This window comes from Mixophyes fleayi, chromosome 6, assembly GCF_038048845.1.
Source record: "Mixophyes fleayi isolate aMixFle1 chromosome 6, aMixFle1.hap1, whole genome shotgun sequence".
Taxonomy (NCBI): Eukaryota; Metazoa; Chordata; class Amphibia; order Anura; family Limnodynastidae; genus Mixophyes; species Mixophyes fleayi.
In genome coordinates this window covers 201,734,993-201,756,410 of record NC_134407.1, presented here as the reverse complement: position 1 = coordinate 201,756,410, position 21,418 = coordinate 201,734,993, and the positions used below count along the sequence as shown (strand labels likewise).

General features: G+C 45.2%; 1 protein-coding gene across 1 annotated transcript in view; it reads left to right on the top strand.

Moving 5' to 3' along the window:
• Positions 1-4,370: 4,370 nt before the first annotated feature.
• The window catches only part of LOC142095192 (E3 ubiquitin/ISG15 ligase TRIM25-like), a 36,385-nt gene continuing 19,337 nt past the window's right edge, over positions 4,371-21,418 (top strand). Inside the window, exons 1-3 of the mRNA XM_075178063.1 lie at positions 4,371-5,186; positions 10,963-11,058; positions 17,835-18,068. Of these exons, the coding sequence (XP_075034164.1) occupies positions 4,587-5,186; positions 10,963-11,058; positions 17,835-18,068 (930 nt within the window). The 5' untranslated portion in view covers positions 4,371-4,586. The remainder of the gene's footprint in view (positions 5,187-10,962; positions 11,059-17,834; positions 18,069-21,418) is intronic.

Here is a 21,418-nt window from a genome sequence, read left to right as displayed (position 1 = left end):
GCTGCCTCTGCCCTCCATAGTTTCATCCTCCCACCAGCAGCTTGACCGCTGGGAAATGCAGATAGATCACTAAACGCTGCCACATTTTGTTGTAGCCCCGCCACATTCTCCCCCTGTTGAACTTGCACTCCTCCGACCTTCAGTTCTGGTGTACCACCTAAAAGTCTACTGACATACACATTGTCATCCAAGATCCCACTGAGCCAAAATAATTCCATGAATATACAATACTGGGATGTGTAACTCTGGGTACCTCGCATGCATTACTAAGCTGATCATACGAGAACATCACAACGGGTCTCCCTTCTCTTCAAGTCTCTCCTCATTCTAACAGGTCTGTCTGCTCTGGTCAAACACTTCTGTCACAGGCTCTCCCTCCTGCAGTTTCTCCAATGGCTTTTTCCTCTTGGAAAGCTCCTATTTATATCCTCCCCTCTGCTCCTCAGTTGCAGCCTAGTAGGACCTGACTAAAGTCAGCCATGTTGTTGGAGTCTATGGGTGGTACCATTTTGTTGTAGCCCTACAGCTCTTACAAATATACAGATTTTTTTTTATTCAAAATATTGGAAATGATGCTGGTGCTTAACAGTAAAAGGGTCTACCTTGTCACATTTATGTTAAGTGTCTATAATGAAATACAGCCAAGGTTAAACTAAACAGTGAAGTTTTCAGGATGTGTGCCTCATTTATTTTGACATTAGGGTTGTTGTGATGTGTCACTTGTCAGGTGACATCACAAGTTCGACCAGGGAGCCTAGAAAGGAGGAGTCAGAATGACATGAGCCTGTCCTATGGGTAGGCGGAGTCACAAAGTGGAGCGTCTCCTTATAGGAAAGCAGAAAAAATGTATTGAAAACTGCAAAATACAGCTCTGGGTGAAAACCAGTCTCTATCCAAACAGGGTTTTCACATGTTATATTTTTTTTTAATAGTTTAACCATCTATACAGTTCCAGGCCTGGTCACTTTTTTTGCTTATACACAAGAAAAGGAAAACAAAATCAACAAAACTCTCCCAAAATGTTTCATTGTGTGTTTTACTTTATGCATTGATGCCCCTAGCCATTCCATCTGAAACACCCAAACATTCGTCTATCTGTGACTGCAAGATAAGACACCTAGTCACTGCTGACATTCTCAGTAACGCTTCCTACTGCCTTTGGTTAAAATTAAGTATGGTCTACTATTCACAACACTGCCCATTCAGGAGAAAGTGTGGCACAATGTACCAAATGGTTCGAGGGATAAAGCTCATGGTACATTCTCACATCCAGTGTAGAAAGGATGCTCCCAGACAACACATTCTAGACATGTACTAGTATCTGTAAGACCATAGTACAGGGGTGGGCAAACCAGTCCTCAAGGGCCAACAACAGTTCATGTTTTTAGGATTTCTGTCTGTAGAAACAGCTGGGATAATTACTGACCCAGCCAAATAGATTAACTCAGCTGTGCATGATTAAAGAAATCCTAAAAACATGAACTGTTGATGGCCCTTGAGGACTGGTTTGCCCACCCCTGCCATAGTAGGACTATTTCAGACATGCAAGAGTAGCATTAATGACAGATTATCACTCCCTGGAATCTTATAATACAAATAGCATATATTATGTGCTCTATTGGCTTCCTGAAATTTAGTTATACCTAACACTATGCAGTAATGGAATGATATCAATGTCCAGCAGCTCAGTGAATCAACAGAAACAACCTTCAATTAATAAAATAACATGATGGCATGATTAGAGATAATGATTTATTATAGATGCTTGATAATTACATGCTATGTTGTTTTTCTGATGACTGAATAAATGAGCCACCAAATAAACTTGTGGTTTCAGACTACAATCTTGTTGCCATAAAAGACTAGAATATTTCTGTATCTCTGAGTCCTCCAGCAGTGGTTGTCCACCGATCCATATTCCTGGTGGTACCGGGGTTGTAGGGTCCGCAGGAGCTGTCTCTGAACCTGGTTGTGGCATGTAGCTATGAGGCAGCAGCAGTACAGTGCCACTGGAATGGCTTGTAATGGCAGTTCAAGGATTCAAAGAAATCCAGAATATACATAACATCCTGGGAGTCCCTCGAGGCAAAGATTCACGTTAGAGCACAGATGGGTCTGGATTACACACTGCCAATATGTGTGCAAAAACTATAAAAGGGCAATAAACTGTGTACCACCTTGTACTTCTGAGTCATCTTCACTACCATAGTGATGTGTAACAGCAACTGTAAGACCTACCGATGAGCATTCTGCTTACAAGATCCTGCATGACACCAATTATCTGCTGTAATCCTGTGACCTATAGACAAGTGTTCAGCCGTCTAATCCATCCCCATCTGTACTGTGTTGAACCCAGCACCCAGAGACAATGCTCTGCCTGCTCCCTGCAGTAAGTAACGGTCAGGGGGAACTAGCTAGTCACCAGCAAAGAGGTGCTGCAGCAGCATCACAACACCCAGATGTAAGTGGTTCCAGGTGCCGATGAAGGAGCCTGGTGGTGGCAGCGTCTACTCTCCTACAACTAGTGCGCAGATGGTACTCACAGTCGGTGAGTGTCTGATTGTCTAGTAACACCAGTAGACGTGGTCAGTACTGATACGTTACTGACAGTACAAAGAGAGAACCTAAGATTATTTGGTAAAACCAGAAATAAACAAGAGAGACAGGATGGCAGAGTAAGCCCAACCTGTCACAGGTATTTATTGCTACTGGTAATAGAAGTCATGTACAATTACACAATGGCATTGTTATTTAGATGACAATTGTGATAAATCACTAAGTTTCTGATACAGTCATTGTTATTGGACGATGTACTGTAGGTAATTATCTGGAGTATGAGCCTATTGTAAAGCAGATTTTTGCAGGGGAAACCTATACAGTGATGACAAGGAACTCTTCTGAAAGCTCAGAATCATGTAATGCTGAGGGAATTTATATCATTGTAAAACCATCTACAGGCTTAAGATTTACTTTAAACAGAAGTGGAACAAATAACACAATGAGACAAGATTAATAAACCATTTTTTTTTTTACTTTTCAATCCATATATAAAATAGAAATGCTAGATTCAATATGATACATTCTTCATGTAAATAATAATAAGGTAGTTTTACATCATTATAGTGACAAACTCTCTCACACACATACAAAAAAGGAAAGAAGACGTTCTGTCTTTAATAGGAGGAGGAATAGGAACAAATATATTTAACGTGCTTTAAAAAAGTTCTAAAAACAAATAGGTCACATGTAGCAGCAACAGTGGAGACAGCGGTATGGCACTAAATTTCAGGGCGCAAAAGCTTCGCTTACATGCCCAGAAGCTTTTCTCACACATGCCGTGCCTGCCAACTAGCTTTTCCCTCACATGCCCACCTGTCCTCAAGCTTTTCTTACACATGCCACCCTTGCCCAGCAGCTTTTCTATCCTATGCCACTCTGCTCAGGAGCTTTTCTATCCTATGCCACTCTGCTCAGCAGCTTTTCTCACACATGCCCTCCAGCACACCGGCATTTTCCTCACATGCCCACCTGTCCAAGCTTTTCTATCCCATGCCACTCTGTCCAGCAGCGTTTCTATCCCAAGCCACTCTGCCCAGCAGCTTTTCTATCCCATGCCACTCTGCCCAGCAGCGTTTCTATCCCAAGCCACTCTGCCCAGCAGCGTTTCTATCCCAAGCCACTCTGCCCAGCAGCGTTTCTATCCCAAGCCACTCTGCCCAGCAGCGTTTCTATCCCATGCCACTCTGCCCAGCAGCGTTTCTATCCCATGCCACTCGCAGCGTTTCTATCCCAAGCCACTCTGCCCAGCAGTGTTTCTATCCCATGCCACTCTGCCCAGCAGCGTTTCTATCCCATGCCACTCTGCCCAGCATTGTTTCTATCCCATGCCACTCTGCCCAGCAGCGTTTCTATCCCATGCCATTCTGCCCAGCAGTGTTTCTATCCCATGCCACTCTGCCCAGCAGCGTTTCTATTCCATGCCACTCTGCCAAGCAGTATTTCTATCACATGCCGCTCTGCCCAGCAGCTTTTCTCACACATGTCCCCCTGCACACCAGCTATTCCCTCATATGCCTCTCTGCACACCAGCTTTTCTCACACGTGCCCCTTCCTCAACAAATCATTTTCCACATGTCTCTTTTTCCACCAGTGTGCCCCACATTACCCCACCTTCTTATCTGACTCTCCTCCAGTGCTTTCAGCAACCTCATAGGAACAGGAGTATTTGTAGCAGCAGTAAACCAACCTCCACTGTGTAAAATGTGACTGCAGCAGCAGCAGCCACATGACCAGACAGCCATTACTATTTATAACTACCACCCATCATAAATACAGTGTCCAGCTGTCTCCACTCTAATTACTTACTGGTTTAGAAATGAAACTTATCAGTCTGCAGAGGTTTCTGCAGTGCAGTGCTACTAGGTGTGACACATGTGCTCCTCTCCTCACCCTCCTGTTACCCACTGGTTCCCCCCTCCCTCTTCCACTGTCATCGCTGAGGAGGAAACGAAACTACAGAGCATTTAGAGGAGGGCTAAAGCTGAGCTGTTTCCTGATCCTTCACAGAGGAGACATTAGTATCCAACATGGCACAGTCTCTGGAAGACATGGCCGAGGAGCTGACCTGCTCCATCTGTCTGGGTCTCTTCACCACCCCAGTGACCATCCCATGTGGACACAACTTCTGCTACAGCTGCATGGACCTCACCTGGGAGAACACAACGGCTTACAGCTGCCCCCAGTGCAGATGCGGATTTTTGGAGAAGCCAGAACTGAGGAAGAACACCCTGCTCAGCAATCTGGTCAGCCAGCTGGTGAAAGCCAAAGGAGAAGCCCCCACTGAGGGTAAAGAGGAGGAAGAGCCTGAGCTGGAAGTGCGTGAGAAACAGAAGATAGAGGTTGTGATGTGTGACAGCTGCAGGAAGACGGAGGCTTCCAAAACTTGTCTGACCTGCATGGCCTCCTTCTGCCAGGAGCATCTTCAACCCCACATAGACAGCCCAGCTTTCCTGGACCACCAGCTCAGCCAGCCTCTGGGGGACCTGAAGGAGAGGAAGTGTGCAGAACACAACAAATTAATAGACCACTACTGCCAGAACCACAGCACATGTATCTGCTGCTACTGTGCCCTTGCCCACAAGCAATGCCAGACCTTCAGCCTGCAGGAGGGCAAAAGGCAGAAAGAGGTGAGACTCTGAGCTGTATAATGTATGTAATACAATGCCATATAATGTATGCATATTAGTTTTTTTCCTTTTGTTTTTTGTTCCTAAATCCCTGCATAACAGGATTCTGGTTAAGACTTATATATTAAGTATGCAGAGCCATATAACATATGCAATACACAGAGCTGAGATATAGCTCAGGCCATGACCAATATAATATACTAGTTAAATTCCTGTCAAAATGACAGAAAAAAATAAGAGTAAGATCCTGTTGTGCCATTGTTTGGTAACTGTTAAATTCCGCACGGATCTAATGTTGTCAAAGAAATATTTTGAATGTTCGTGCTGTCCTTTCATTAAGTGCTCAATAACAGGGGCAGACCTTACTGCAGAGCCGCAACTTAAAGTTCTAGCGCCTGGGGCGAGAAAGTCAAATGCCGTCCCCTAGCCCCCAATTTTAACCAAATGAGCCTAAAATATTCCTAAACTGCGCCCCTCTTCAGCGTTGCGCCCTGGGCAGTCGCTCCTATCGCACAGCCCTAGTTACGGCCCTGCCTTGCTGCACCTAATATGACTGTACCCGTGTGGCAGCATTGATTGAATAGTTTGTCAGATGGCTGCTCAACCCTAAAATGCTTAGCGTGACAAAATTCACAAATACTGTTCATGGTACCACAGTTATGAGCATTAATATTTGTTTCATCAAAGTTACATCAAGAATGGCGTGGCATCTTGTTTGCTGACTTTGTAGGTGTTGGAGTGATATCACCTCTGTCCTGTTTGCTCTTCAAATGTTATCTCTGTGACGGGCAATTTGCTGAGTATATTTGTTGAAGTGTATATTTGCATGGCGGTGACGATCACGTTTGCGTTCTCTTTGGTCATCAGTCATAGTTTGTCGTTGGCCTTTATCCCGCTCCGCCCCTTCGTATATTTTCTGCTTCTTCCTGTGCACTTACTCCCACAGCAGAGATTTGCCTTTTACAGGGGTCAGGGAACTTTTTTTTAACTTTTACCCCCAAATATATTTAGATACGCCGACGTTACCCCCTTGATTTTAAAGGAAGGAAATCATATATTATTAATTATTGGAATTCAAAATTGTATTTAATCTATTAAAAATTACTTTGAAAGCTTCAACTTCAAAACTTCAGGTTTTGGAGAAATGATATTTCTTCATTTTTGATACGAGAGTATCAATATTGGGGCATTTTGATGTCAGAGCAATTTGGATACAGTCTTCAGCGTCCAATCAATTTCTCTGCTTTGTTTTTATGTTTGTTAGAGTGGAAAATCCTTGTTCGCAAAAGGTAGGTTGTTGCAAAAGACAGCAACTTTTTGACTGCCTCCTCATGGGCTATTTTGATGCCTTTGCAGCTGTTGACATCCAAAAATATGTCACATCTGCTTTGTTTTGAAATACAATATGTGCTATATTATTGCATTGAGGCTCAAGAAGTGCCTCTGCCAACCCTTAAGGCTCTTCATCATCATCATTTGTTTATATAGCACCACTAATTTTGCAACGCTGTACAGCGAACTCACTCACATCAGTCCCTGCCCCATTGGAGCTTATAGTCTAAATTCCCTAACACACATACACAGACAGACTAGGGTCAAGTTTTTAGCAGCCAGTTAACCTGCCAGTATGTTTTTGGAGTGGGAGGAAACTGGAGCACCTGGAGGAAACCCACGCAAACACGAGGAGAACATACAAACTCCTCACAGATAAGGCCATGGTCAGGAATTGAACTCATGACCCCAGTGCTGTGAGGCAGAAGTGCTAACCACTACACCACCATGCTCTTCTGGTACAAAAGCAATTTCACATTTAAAGGGGTCTACAATCCAACTGACAGCATGTGAATCGGCAGCATTAACCCCAGGAATTTCATTTTTGCCCCATTTGGGGTAATTTACCCCTGTTCCCTGACCACTGGCCTTTTAGGTGGCCTCGCAGTTACACTTTGTTGCTTAAATTAAATTAATTAGTATATTCCTATTAATTTAACACTAAGTGCAAACAAAACAAATGAATAGAAAATCAGATCAATTTGAAATAGCAAAGGTCGTTATAAATGGTAACTGCCACACAAAAAACGATATAAACCAAACAAAAAAAAAGCAAGAAATGAGGGAACTCTAGTCAGTAGGAATAGTAAAGTACACAAAAGAGTAATTTGCAAACATTTTACAAAATTTGTTTGTGTGTGTATTTATAAAGGTGAGGAGCAGCGTTAGCCTTTTATATATAGATGCAACACACCAAGAACAAAAATGTGAATGTCCTACAATGGTCTAGTAAAGGTCTGATTTCACTCTAGTTAAAAATCCCTAGCACAATTTAATTATTGAGTTAACACAACACAAAACTTAAACAAGTAACAAACAAAAAACTCTGTCATTGGCTTCTTTTCGGTTCATTAAGCTCTGTCACCCTATCACCGTTGACCAAATAAACATTGTATCTTTCTGTTCTGTTTTATGCATGATTTGTTTTTTGTATAATTTGTCATAGCAACACGGCAGAGTTTTGTGACGCCTGACAAATGAATTGTCTGCTGCACCCTATGACCCTCAGGCACCAATTAAGCCCTTCCCTCCCCATCCCACTCCCTTAGCATCCACTCAGTAAAGAGTTGCTGGAGTACATTAAAGGACAAAGCAACCAGTGTACTTAATGAAACAGCTGGTTTCTTATAATAAGGGACATTTTTGCTATCAAGCTGAACGTTGAGGACAGAACTAGAGGAACTGGTTGCTGGTGGGGTAAATATTATGGTCAGATAAGGTTCTGTCCATGTTCTTGTCACCAGAATGAGCTCTACATTGAATAGTGGCTCTCTGAGGAAACCACCCCTGGCTGGGGCAGTAACTGTGAAAAATGGGTGAGGAATAAAAAGTCTTCAGTCTAGTGGGACCCCGTTTCGGCCAGAGGCTACCAGACTGAGGTCAGCATTTCACAAGGTTACTAGAAATGGTGTCGACTTTGTATAGTGGTGACCAGACTAGGGCTGTGCATTGTATACTGGTCAGCAGATTGGACTGTGCCTTGTATACTGGTCAGCAGATTTGGGCTGTGCCTTGTATACTGGTCAGCAGATTGGGGCTGTGCGTTGTATACTGGTCAGCAGATTGGGGCTGTGCCTTGTATACTGGTCAGCAGATTGGGCTGTGCATTGTATACTGGTCAGCAGATCGGGGCTATGCATTGTATACTGGTCAGCAGATCGGGGTTGTGCATTGTATACTGGTCAGCAGATCGGGGCTGTGCATTGTATACTGGTCAGCATATCGGGGCTGTGCATTGTATACTGGTCAGCAGATTGGGGATGTGCCTTGTATACTGGTCAGCAGATCGGGGCTGTGCATTGTATACTGGTCAGCATATCGGGGCTGTGCATTGTATACTGGTCAGCAGATCAAGGCTGTGCATTGTATACTGGTCAGTAGATCGGGGCTGTGCATTGTATACTGGCCAGCTAAGTAGGACTGTGCATTGTATACTGGTCAGCAGATCGGGGCTGTGCATTGTATACTGGTCAGCAGATTGGGACTGTGCATTGTATACTGGTCAGCAGATTGGGACTGTGCATTGTATACTGGTCAGCAGATTGGGGCTGTGCATTGCATACTAGTCAGCAGATTGGGGCTGTGCATTGTATTCTGGTCAGCAGATTGGGGCTGTGCATTGTATACTGGTCAGCAGATTGGGGCTGTGCATTGTATACTGGTCAGCAGATTGGGGCTCTGCATTGTATACTGGTCAGCAGATTGGGGCTGTGCATTGTATACTGGTCAGCAGATTGGGGCTCTGCATTGTATTCTGGTCAGCAGATTGGGGCTGTGCATTGTATACTGGTCAGCAGATTGGGGCTGTGCATTGTATACTGGTCAGCAGATTGGGGCTCTGCATTGTATACTGGTCAGAGCAGATCTTGTGCATTATCCTTTATTTTAATTTAAAAATCTGTCACTTACAAACTTAAATAATTTAAATCTGATTAAAAGCATCTCACCATTATAGGAGACATCTTTGTATGGATACCAAGAGGTACTAAACTGCGGGGTTTGAAAAGTAGAGAAGTTGCCTATAACAACCAATCAGATTCTAGTTTTCATTTATTTAGTGCATTCTACAAAATGACAGCTAGAATCTGATTGGTTGCTATAGGCAACATGTCCACTTTTTCAAACCCGCAGTTTAGTAAATATACCCCCAAATATTGGAATAGCACTATCAGTATAAAGAATGCACAAATTTGTAGCAACCCAGGAACTATCGTGCACACTTTTGTTGTTATGGCCAGAATAGTGTGCGGTATGTAGTCATCTTTAGTCTCTTATGTAGCTTGCCGACATGTTTCAACCCCACCTGGGTCTTTGTCAAGGCTGTCTTGTTATGGCGATAGGGTCTATATGGTGCACTACATTCTCCATCATGACATGTTCATCCAACTTGATTATAATATATTGTTTTGCATTTTAAATACTCCACTGAAATATCAATTCCTAAAGCCCATATAATAATTTTTTAATTAACCTTTATTTACACAGTAGCAAAATATTCAGCAGGGCTTTACAATCATGATCAAATCCAGTAAAAAGACTGGGTATTAATAGACAGACGTAGAAGTAAGAGGGCCCTGCTCTCAAACATACAATCTATAGGAAAATAGCAATTAGAAAAATGTGGCTAAGTGCCACCTTGTGCATATTGGTCCAGTCAGACTTCAATGGGAAAAGGTTCTTAATGGAACTAAGTGATCCAATCATGCAGCAATGTTTGATTCAAAAAAAATATATATATTATACATCTACAAAAATACTGGAGTGGTATTAGTCATCCTCAGGAAATATACAGGTGTGAAGGTTTCCTTGGGTGTCAATTATAAAATAGAGTGTTGAGACTATTAGATAGTCAGCTGCTGTCCTTGGAGCTATGTGCAAACCTCACACCAGGATGTAATAGCAAAAAATAAAGTAGAGGGTTTGAGCTAGCCACCTGAGAAAAGAATCTACATTCATATAAAAATTAAAGCCTTTTCACCTTTTCTATTTGAAAAATTATACATTTATTAATGTACAATTTATAAACAATAAAAATTGATCTAATGCATATAATATAAAGCTACAAGTTAAGAACAATCTCAATACTAAGCATAATCTCTATGTAGACTGCACAATTTATGCTGCCTAATCTCCCTTAATATAGGTGTTTATACATATTACATTTTGTAAGGTGTTATTCGGGATCTGTTTCGGGAAGTAAACACTAATTTGCAGTGAAAGTGTGAAACGCGTCAAGGCTTTGAAAAGACTGCTAAAGAGAGGAATCCACTTCTTTTATCTTTTGTTTTCCATCATCATAGTTAGTTTCTTGATTAAAAATTAGTGACCAGGAATATGGGGCCTGCTAACATAGTCACAGGTGTCTGAATATTTAAGGAACAGTTATGTAGCAACACTCATCCTGCTTTACAAAAATATTATTTGTTCTAGTTTAAACATCCCTGCATGCATGCATGTGTCATCGCTCCGCTCTGTTTAAACTTGCCGCAAGTAGGAACAGCCCTGTAATGGGAATCATTGATCTGAAACCTGAATCATCTGTCAGTTTACATTTATCCTGCACACTGGATTACAGCTTCCAGTTCTTTCCCGTTCATCAAGAAATCATAACCTAAGCCAAGTAGCTAAGTATATGCAGGTCAAAATTTATATCAGTATTCACACAAGAAAAAATATGTTGTTACCTCCTGTACCTCCTTATTCTAATAATCTGTTTTATTTACAGATGCACTATATTGATCTGCTGCGATCTCTGAATCAGAAATTAGAGAAAGTCACAAGCACAATGGAGGAGGTCCAATGTGAACAGACAAAAATGTTGGTAAGTTCACTAATCATACAGAAACGCGTTGGTGAGTTCACTAGTCATTCATACTGAAACGTGTTGGTGAGTTCACTAGTCATACAGAAATGTGTTGCGGAGTTCACTAATTATGCATACTGAAACTTGTTGGTAAGTTCACTAATCATACAGAAACGCGTTGGTAGTTCACTAATCATTCATACTGAAGCTTGTTGGTGAGTTCACTAATCATACAGAAACGTGTTGGTGAGTTCACTAATCATTCATACAGAAACGTGTTGGGTAGTTCACTAATCATTCATACTGAAACGTGGTTGGTGAGTTCACTAATCATTCATACAGAAACGCGTTGGTGAGTTCACTAATCATTCATACAGAAACGCATTGGTGAGTTCACTAATCATTCATACTGAAACGTGTTGGTGAGTTCACTAGTCATACAGAAACGTGTTGCGGAGTTCACTAATTATGCATACAGAAATGCGTTGGTGAGTTCACTAATCATTCATACTGAAACTTGTTGGTAAGTTCACTAATCATACAGAAACGCGTTGGTAGTTCACTAATCATTCATACTGAAGCTTGTTCGTGAGTTCACTAATGTCAGGCGCCGTCCGCACGGCCGCCTGCCTGCCTGACAGCGCGTCTGGTTGCTATGCAACCAGACGCATCACTTCCGGATCCCCCCTGCCGTCTGACACCTCGCTGTATGACGCGCCCCGTTGCTAGGCAACGGGACGCTATGAAGGATTCCCGGCGGCAGGTATGACAGCGCTGCAGCGCTGATTCTGATTGGGTCACCACATTATTTAAACCTCTTCCTGCCCTCTCACCAGTGCCAGAGTATCAGGTCTTCCTGTCTCCAGCGTTTGTGTATACCAGTTGCTGTATTTGTTCCTGACTATCCTCGTGCTGCTTGTGACCCTTTTGACCCGGACCGTTTGACCACCCCTATCTGGATTCTGCCTTTGTACTGTGCTCCCTGAAAGTTACCGACCCGGCTTGCCTCACCATTCTTCTGGATTTCCCTTTGTACCTCTTCTACCTGAACGTTGCTGACCCGGCCTGTCTGACACCTCCTTGTATCTCGCTGTGGACTCTAGGAAGGACCGCGACCTGCGTGTCCCTGCAGCGGAGTCCATACTTCCTTGCGGGGGTTCCTGGTGAATACCAGGGGCACGTTAGACTCCGCGCCTTCCTCTGAGTTGCGCCAACAACAGCAGGTACCCACTATCAGTCATACACCCACTATCAGTCGTGACAGTATACTCTGGCCATGACAACGGAGGGGTCTGGTGAACCGTCTGCTCGTGACCTACTCCTGCATTTGGCTCAACGAGTGGAGCAACAAGAAACAGCCCAAGCGCATCTTCTACAATGTGTCCAAGGTATTGCTACCCGCTTCGATACATTTCAGAATGCTGCACCCGCTACACCAGCCATAACCTCTGCGGCATCCACAGCATCCAGTGTGGTTACGGTCTCTACAGCGGCCTCCGGTGTACGCATCCCGACACCCGAAAAGTTTGACGGTGATCCCAAGAAGTGCAGGGGCTTTCTGAACCAATGTGCCATTCAATTTGAGTGCAACCCAGGGGCCTTTTCTTCAGAACGCACCAAAGTAGCCTTTCTCATCTCCCTCCTCAGTGGTCAAGCCCTTGCCTGGGCCTCACCTTTATGGGAACAAGGGGGTCCACTTCTTAATAACTCCAACTCTTTCATTGAAGCTTTCAGGAAAGTCTTCGATGATCCCGGAAGAGTTGCTTCTGCAGCTACTAGCTTATTAAACCTCCGCCAAGGTGACCTGTCCGTGGGGCAATACGCAGTTCAATTTCGAACCCTGGCTTCCGAGTTAAAATGGAATAACGAAGCACTGGTGGCAACCTTTTGGCAAGGTCTGGTGGACCGGATTAAGGATGAGCTAATTTCCAGAGAACTCCCGGCCGAGTTAGATTCTCTCATCTCCATGTGCATCAAGGTGGATTTGCGCTACCAAGAGCGCACGCAGGAACGCTCTCCTGGCAAACGGTTCATACCACGGCTAGCACCCCAGTTCCAAAATCCCATCCTGCCAGTGGACGAACCAATGCAAGTAGGACGCTCTAAATTATCCCTTGAAGAGAGGGAGAGACGCTTCAAACAACGCCTGTGTCTGTATTGTGGAGATCCGGGACACCTGCTAAGAGTTTGTCCTAAGAAACCGGGAAACTCTTCCTCCTAAACGGTGGCGGGGAGGCCGTTTTAGGAGAATCCACAGTTGCTCCCTATTCTAAAGAAAACTCCCCAGAATTTCAGATGGCTGTCATCCTGAGCACCCCCAAGGGTACCTTTTCCACCACGGCCTTTGTGGACTCCGGCTCCTCCGGGAACTTCATTTCGGCAGATCTAGCTTCGCAGCTCCAAATACCTTTAAACCCATTGCCCCAACCGTTATCTCTGACGGCAGTCGACGGAAGTCGTGTCACTCACGGCTCCATCTCCTCCGTGACTTCTCCTGTTCGGTTGATGGTAGGAGTACTTCATAGCGAAATGATCCAACTTTTGGTGTTGCCGAGGTCCATTAATCCCCTCATCTTGGGGCTACCGTGGCTGAGAAAACATTCTCCTCAGATGGATTGGGACCACGCTCAAGTTATGTCGTGGGGTTCAGGATGTCGCTTTGAATGTCTGTCTAGAGTCTTGCCTCCAAAATGTCAAGTAATGGCTCATTCCGAGCTAACCCACCTTCCTGAGGCCTATATAGAATTCCAAGATGTATTCAGTAAAGTGGAAGCGGAGATCTTGCCTCCTCATCGTCCCTGGAATTGCGCTATTGTTTTATCTCCTGACCAACCCATCCCCAAAGGGAGGACCTACCCCTTATCTCGTCCAGAGACGTCAGCCATGTCTCAATATATTTCAGAAAACCTGAAACGGGGATTTATCCGCAAATGCACTTCCCCAGCGGGTGCAGGGTTTTTTTTCGTTAAGAAGAAGGATGGGTCTCTTCGGCCTTGTATTGATTATCGTCCTCTCAACCGCATCACTGTCAAAAATCGATATCCACTACCTCTCATCTCCGACCTCTTTGACAAACTCAGTGGATCTCAAATATTTTCCAAACTAGATCTCCGTGGGGCCTATAATTTGATTCGCATCAAAAAGGGAGACGAATGGAAAACGGCCTTTAACACCAGAGATGGACATTTCGAGTACCTGGTGATGCCCTTCGGCCTCTGCAACGCCCCAGCCATCTTCCAAACCTTTGTTAACGATATCTTTCATGACCTGTTATACACTTCTGTGGTAGTGTATTTAGACGATATATTAATATTTTCTAAAGATCTGAAGACTCATCGGGAACAAGTAAAGGAGGTCTTACGTAGACTCCGGAAACATCACCTCTACTGCAAGCTGGAGAAATGTGTGTTTGAGATTAGCCAGGTACCTTTTCTTGGTTTCATTGTGTCGGGTCAAGGTCTTTGTATGGATCCCACCAAGGTGTCAGCTATTCTGGACTGGCCTCAGCCACAAGGCCTTAAAGCTATTCAAAGGTTCATTGGCTTTGCAAACTATTATCGCCAATTTATTCAGGGATTCTCCACCATTATAGCCCCCATTACAGCTTTAACCAGGAAGACTGCCAACCCCAGGGTTTGGTCCTCGGAAGCCATGTCTGCCTTCATAACGTTAAAGAAAGCATTTTCTTCAGCCCCAGTTCTGTCCCAGCCAGATCAAGAACGACCTTTCTTCTTAGAGGTAGATGCATCCTCTGTAGGCATTGGGGCGGTGCTTTTTCAAGAGTCTCCGGCTGGCTCACACAACCCGTGTGGGTTTTTCTCCAGACGATTTCTTCCAAGTGAATGTAATTATGGAATAGGGGACAAGGAGTTACTGGCCATCAAGGCGGCTCTGGAGGAATGGCGACATCTGTTGGAGGGGGCTATATTTCCTGTTACTGTGTTTACCGACCATCGGAACCTAGTGTTCATTCAAGAGGCTCGTTGCCTTAATCCTCGGCAAGCCCGCTGGGCATCCTTCTTTGCTCGATTTAACATGAAGCTCACATTCTGCCCGGGAGCCAAGAACGGACGTGCCGATGCATTATCTCGCTCATTTGACGATTCCGATCGTTTAAGACCGTTGGTTCCTCAGCATATTATTGATTCTTCTAATATCGTAGCCCTTACTAGGACCAAAACGTCCTCTCCTCCTCCAGGCCGGTCATTCGTGGAACCTCATCTCCGGCTCAAGACCCTGCAGTGGGCTCATTCATCCCGCATTGCCGGCCATGCTGGAATAAAGAAGACTACATCGCTGCTTTGCCGACGCTTCTGGTGGCCTAATGTACGTGCCGATGTTGGTAAATTTATTGCTTCCTGCACTACTTGTGCTCAACACAAAACTTGTAGAAGAGCTCCGGCAGGCCTTCTTCGTCCACTTCCTATCCCCGATGCTCCTTGGGAAAGTGTGGCCATGGATTTTATCACAGACCTACCCCTCAGTGCAGGGTTTACCACTATCTGGGTGGTTATTGATCGATTTTCGAAGATGGCACATTTTATTCCTCTAACTGGACTGCCCACGGCCAGTCGTCTGGCAGATATCTTTATCAAGGAGATATTCAGACTACATGGTTGCCCGAAGGAGATCATTTCGGACCGTGGAGTCCAATTCACATCCCATTTTTGGAGAACCTTTTGTAAGAGATTGAACATAGAATTGAAATTCTCTTCGGGATACCATCCGCAAACCAACGGACAGACGGAGCGAATCAATCAGGATCTCGAGACATTCCTCCGCTGTTTTACCTCCGACAACCAGAATAAATGGTCTCAATTCCTTCCTTGAGCGGAGTTCTCCCATAACCAACACATTCATGAGTCTACCGGATTCTCCCCATTCTTTATTGTATACGGAAGTCATCCTGTGTTTCCGGATCCTTTTCCAGTGTCCTCTTCACCGGTTCCAGCCGTAGATACTCTTTATCGGGAGTTTTCTCTCATTTGGGCTAAGACTAAGATGGCTTTACTCAAGGCTACTCAGCATCACAAAATCTTTGCAGATCGTCATCGGAGGGCCACTCCTCTCTTAAAGGTGGGAGACCAAGTATGGCTATCCACCCGGGACCTAAGACTAAAGGTTCCTTCTATGAAGATGGCTCCTCGATTTATTGGCCCGTACACCATCATGCAAGTTATTAATCCTGTATGCTTTAAATTGAAACTTCCTCCTTCTCTGAGATGTCATAATACTTTTCATGTCTCATTACTACGACCAGTGGTACTCAATAAATTCTGTCGACCTCCCTGTCGTCCCCCACCAATACAAACCTCTTCTGGAACTGAATTCGAAGTCAATCGGATCTTGGCCTCTCGCATTCTTCGTGGCAAACAGCAATTTCTTGTCCATTGGAAAGGATTTGGCCCAGAGGAGAGATCATGGGTGGACAAGCTGGACCTTCACGCTCCTAGAATTCTCAAAAAGTTCCTTCAAACAGGAGGAAGAAGAGGAGGGTATACTGTCAGGCGCCGTCCGCACGGCCGCCTGTCTGCCTGACAGCGCGTCTGGTTGCTATGCAACCAGACGCATCACTTCCGGATCCCCCCTGCCGTCTGACACCTCGCTGTATGACGCGCCCCCTTGCTAGGCAACGGGACGCTATGAAGGATTCCCGGCGGCAGGTATGACAGCGCTGCAGCGCTGATTCTGATTGGGTCACCACATTATTTAAACCTCTTCCTGCCCTCTCACCAGTGCCAGAGTATCAGGTCTTCCTGTCTCCAGCGTTTGTGTATACCAGTTGCTGTATTTGTTCCTGACTATCCTCGTGCTGCTTGTGACCCTTTTGACCCGGACCGTTTGACCACCCCTATCTGGATTCTGCCTTTGTACTGTGCTCCCTGAAAGTTACCGACCCGGCTTGCCTCACCATTCTTCTGGATTTCCCTTTGTACCTCTTCTACCTGAACGTTGCTGACCCGGCCTGTCTGACACCTCCTTGTATCTCGCTGTGGACTCTAGGAAGGACCGCGACCTGCGTGTCCCTGCAGCGGAGTCCATACTTCCTTGCGGGGGTTCCTGGTGAATACCAGGGGCACGTTAGACTCCGCGCCTTCCTCTGAGTTGCGCCAACAACAGCAGGTACCCACTATCAGTCATACACCCACTATCAGTCGTGACAACTAATCATACAGAAACGTGTTGGTGAGTTCACTAATCATTCATACTGAAACGTGTTGGTGAGTTCACTAATCATTCATACAGAAACGCGTTGGTGAGTTCACCAATCATTCATACAGAAACACGTTGGTGAGTTCACTAATCATTCATACAGAAACGCGTTGGTGAGTTCACTAATCATTCATACAGAAACTTGTTGGTAAGTTCACTAATCATACAGAAACGCCGTTGGTAGTTCACTAATCATTCATACTGAAACGCATTGGTGAGTTCACTAATCATTCATACAGAAACGCGTTGGTGAGTTCACTAATCATTCATACTGAAAAGTATTGTGAGTGAATCCAATGATCAATAGAGATGATCTTTAATTGTAGATCACTTCATACTGAATAAATGCTCTGTGACTCCTACATTAATATTACACAAATAGGTCTAAGCAGCCCAAAGACATTGATGTTTATATAACATATGTTATTATATGTTCATGTACCTCTATAAGCACTAGGTGGAGATGCTGTTCTACAGTGGACATTACCATGGGTGGAAATTGTCATGTAAAGCAGATTACCAGTACTGCTCCTGTGCCTGTATAATTGATAAACAATGTGTGGAAATGTCTTTATATACAGGACATCACTAAGAAGAAGAAGGATCTGGTAGAGGAGGAGTTTCAGGAGATCAAGGCTCTAATTGATGAGGAACGGAATAAAGCAATGGAGAAGGTCCAGGAGGAGGAGAAGAAAATGAGCCAAAAATTTAGTCACACGCAGAGTGTCCTGAAGAAAAAGAAAAAAGAATATCAGCAACTGAAGAGAAAAGTTCAGAATCTGCTGGAGGAGCAGGATGACCTCCAGTTTCTGAAGGTGAATTCCTGTCGGTCTACTGTACCCCTGCCTGTCCATCCCGTTGTGTCTGCAGTACATCTGCCTTTCCACCCCATTCCACCTACTATATGCCTATCTGTCCATAATATTCCAGTGTTGTACACCTGTATGTCCATCCTGTTCCCCATATCGTATGTCTGCCTTTCCACCATGTTCCACCTGCTGTGCATCTGCCGATCCATTCTGTTCCTCCTGTTGTGCATCTGCCTATCCATTCTGTTCCACCTGCTGTGCATCTGCCTATCCATTCTGCTCCACCTGCTGTGCGTCTGATTGTCCATTCTGTGCCACCTGCTGTGCGTCTGATTGTCCATTCTGTGCCACCTGCTGTGCCTCTGTCTGTCTATTCTGCTCCACCTGCTGTGTGTCTGCTTGTTCATTCTGTTCCACCTGCTGTGCGTCTACTTGTTCATTCTGCACCACCTGCTGTGCGTCTGCCTATCCATTCTGTGCCACCTGCTGTGCGTCTGATTGTCCATTCTGTGCCACCTGCTGTGCGTCTGATTGTCCATTCTGTGCCACCTGCTGTGCCTCTGTCTGTCTATTCTGCTCCACCTGCTGTGTGTCTGCTTGTTCATTCTGTTCCACCTGCTGTGCGTTTACTTGTTCATTCTGCACCACCTGCTGTGCGTCTGCCTATCCATTCTGTGCCACCTGCTGTGCATCTGATTGTCCATTCTGTGCCACCTGCTGTGCCTCTGTCTGTCTATTCTGTTCCACCTGCTGTGCGTCTGCTTGTTCATTCTGTGCCACCTGCTGTGTGTCTGCCTGTCTATTCTGCACCACCTGCTGTGCGTCTACTTGTTCATTCTGTGCCACCTGCTGTGCCTCTGTCTGTCTATTCTGTTCCACCTGCTGTGTGTCTGCTTGTCCATTCTGCTCCACCTGCTGTGCCTCTGTCTGTCTATTCTGCACCACCTGCTGTGCGTCTACTTGTTCATTCTGTGCCAACTGCTATGCGTCTGCCTATCCATTCTGTTCCTCCTGTTGTGCCTCTGCCTGTCTATTCTGCTCCACCTGCTGTGCGTCTACTTGTTCATTCTGTGCCAACTGCTGTGTGTCTGCCTATCCATTCTGTTCCTCCTGTTGTGCCTCTGCCTGTCTATTCTGCTCCACCTGCTGTGCGTCTACTTGTTCATTCTGTGCCAACTGCTGTGCGTCTGCCTATCCATTCTGTTCCTCCTGTTGTGCCTCTGCCTGTCTATTCTGCTCCACCTGCTGTGCGTCTACTTGTTCATTCTGTGCCATCTGCTGTGTGTCTGCTTGTTCATTCTGCTCCACCTGCTGTACCTCTGTCTGTCTATTCTGCACCACCTGCTGTGCGTCTGCTTGTTCATTCTGTGCCATCTGCTGTGTGTCTGCCTGTCTTTTCTGCACCACCTGCTGTGCCTCTGCCTGTCTATTCTGCTCCACCTGCTGTGCGTCTACTTGTTCATTCTGTGCCACCTGCTGTGCGTCTGCCTGTCTTTTCTGCACCACCTGCTGTGCCTCTGCCTGTCTATTCTGCTCCACCTGCTGTGCGTCTACTTGTTCATTCTGTGCCACCTGCTGTGCGTCTGCCTATCCATTCTGCACCACCTGCTGTGCGTCTGCCTGTCTTTTCTGCTCCACCTGCTGTGCCTCTGTCTGTCTATTCTGCACCACCTGCTGTGCGTCTACTTGTTCATTCTGTGCCAACTGCTGTGCGTCTGCCTATCCATTCTGTTCCTCCTGTTGTGCCTCTGCCTGTCTATTCTGCTCCACCTGCTGTGCGTCTACTTGTTCATTCTGTGCCAACTGCTGTGCGTCTGCCTATCCATTCTGTTCCTCCTGTTGTGCCTCTGCCTGTCTATTCTGCTCCACCTGCTGTGCGTCTACTTGTTCATTCTGTGCCAACTGCTGTGTGTCTGCCTATCCATTCTGTTCCTCCTGTTGTGCCTCTGCCTGTCTATTCTGCTCCACCTGCTGTGCGTCTACTTGTTCATTCTGTGCCATCTGCTGTGTGTCTGCTTGTTCATTCTGCTCCACCTGCTGTGCCTCTGTCTGTCTATTCTGCACCACCTGCTGTGCGTCTGCTTGTTCATTCTGTGCCATCTGCTGTGTGTCTGCCTGTCTTTTCTGCACCACCTGCTGTGCCTCTGCCTGTCTATTCTGCTCCACCTGCTGTGCGTCTACTTGTTCATTCTGTGCCACCTGCTGTGCGTCTGCCTGTCTTTTCTGCACCACCTGCTGTGCCTCTGCCTGTCTATTCTGCTCCACCTGCTGTGCGTCTACTTGTTCATTCTGTGCCACCTGCTGTGCGTCTGCCTATCCATTCTGCACCACCTGCTGTGCGTCTGCCTGTCTTTTCTGCACCACCTGCTGTGCGTCTGCCTATCCATTCTGCACCACCTGCTGTGCGTCTACCTATCCATTCTGCACCACCTGCTGTGCGTCTGCCTGTCTTTTCTGTACCACCTGTTCAGTGTCTGCCTATCCATTCTGCACCACCTGCTGTGCGTCTGCCTGTCTTTTCTGCACCACCTGTTCTGTGTCTGCCTATCCATTCTGCAGCACCTGTTCTGTGTCTGCTTGTCCACTCTACTCCACCTGCTGTACATCTGTGTGTTTCATTTTAGCATTAGTTTATGAAAATCATATAAAAAGGGTGATATAGCAGCCAATGCTAGACAAATGGATCAGGTTTTTTTTTATTATATCTTTGTATCTAAAAATCACTCCATGTGTAGATACAGTGACACCAAGTGCCTGAGTCATTAATTAACGTATCTGTCAGTTTTGTGCATATTGTTCACAAATATCATGCTGCGCATGCTCAGATCCAGACTATACGCAACAGAACGCAGCCACGTCCAAGTCAGCTTCGAGTGCAAGCGACATTTACTACAGCCTATGATTTAGGGAAGTGAACGTTGTGATGAATGGGCGGATTCATGTAGGCAATATACAGTAAGGGCGTTCCCATGCAGTCAGGGTTGAATTAAGGCTTTGGGGGGCCCGGGGCACTTAAGACAAAGGGGCCTCTAAGATCTAAATTAAGAGCATAGTGTCATCATGCCCAAGAGAAAGTTACAAGTAGGAGACAATCAGACCAATTCTATCATAAAAGGAATCTATATTTAACATGTATCCAAACCTAATAGTGAAAAAATAAAATGTTTTATATATTATATATGTATCTATACATACACAAACATATATACTATAACAAAAATACATATACAGTCAAGTGCATAAATATTGGGACATTGACACAATTCTCATATTTTGGGCTCTATACACCACCACAATGGATTTGAAATGAAACTAACAAGATGTGCCTGAACTGCAGACTTTCAGCTTTAACTTGA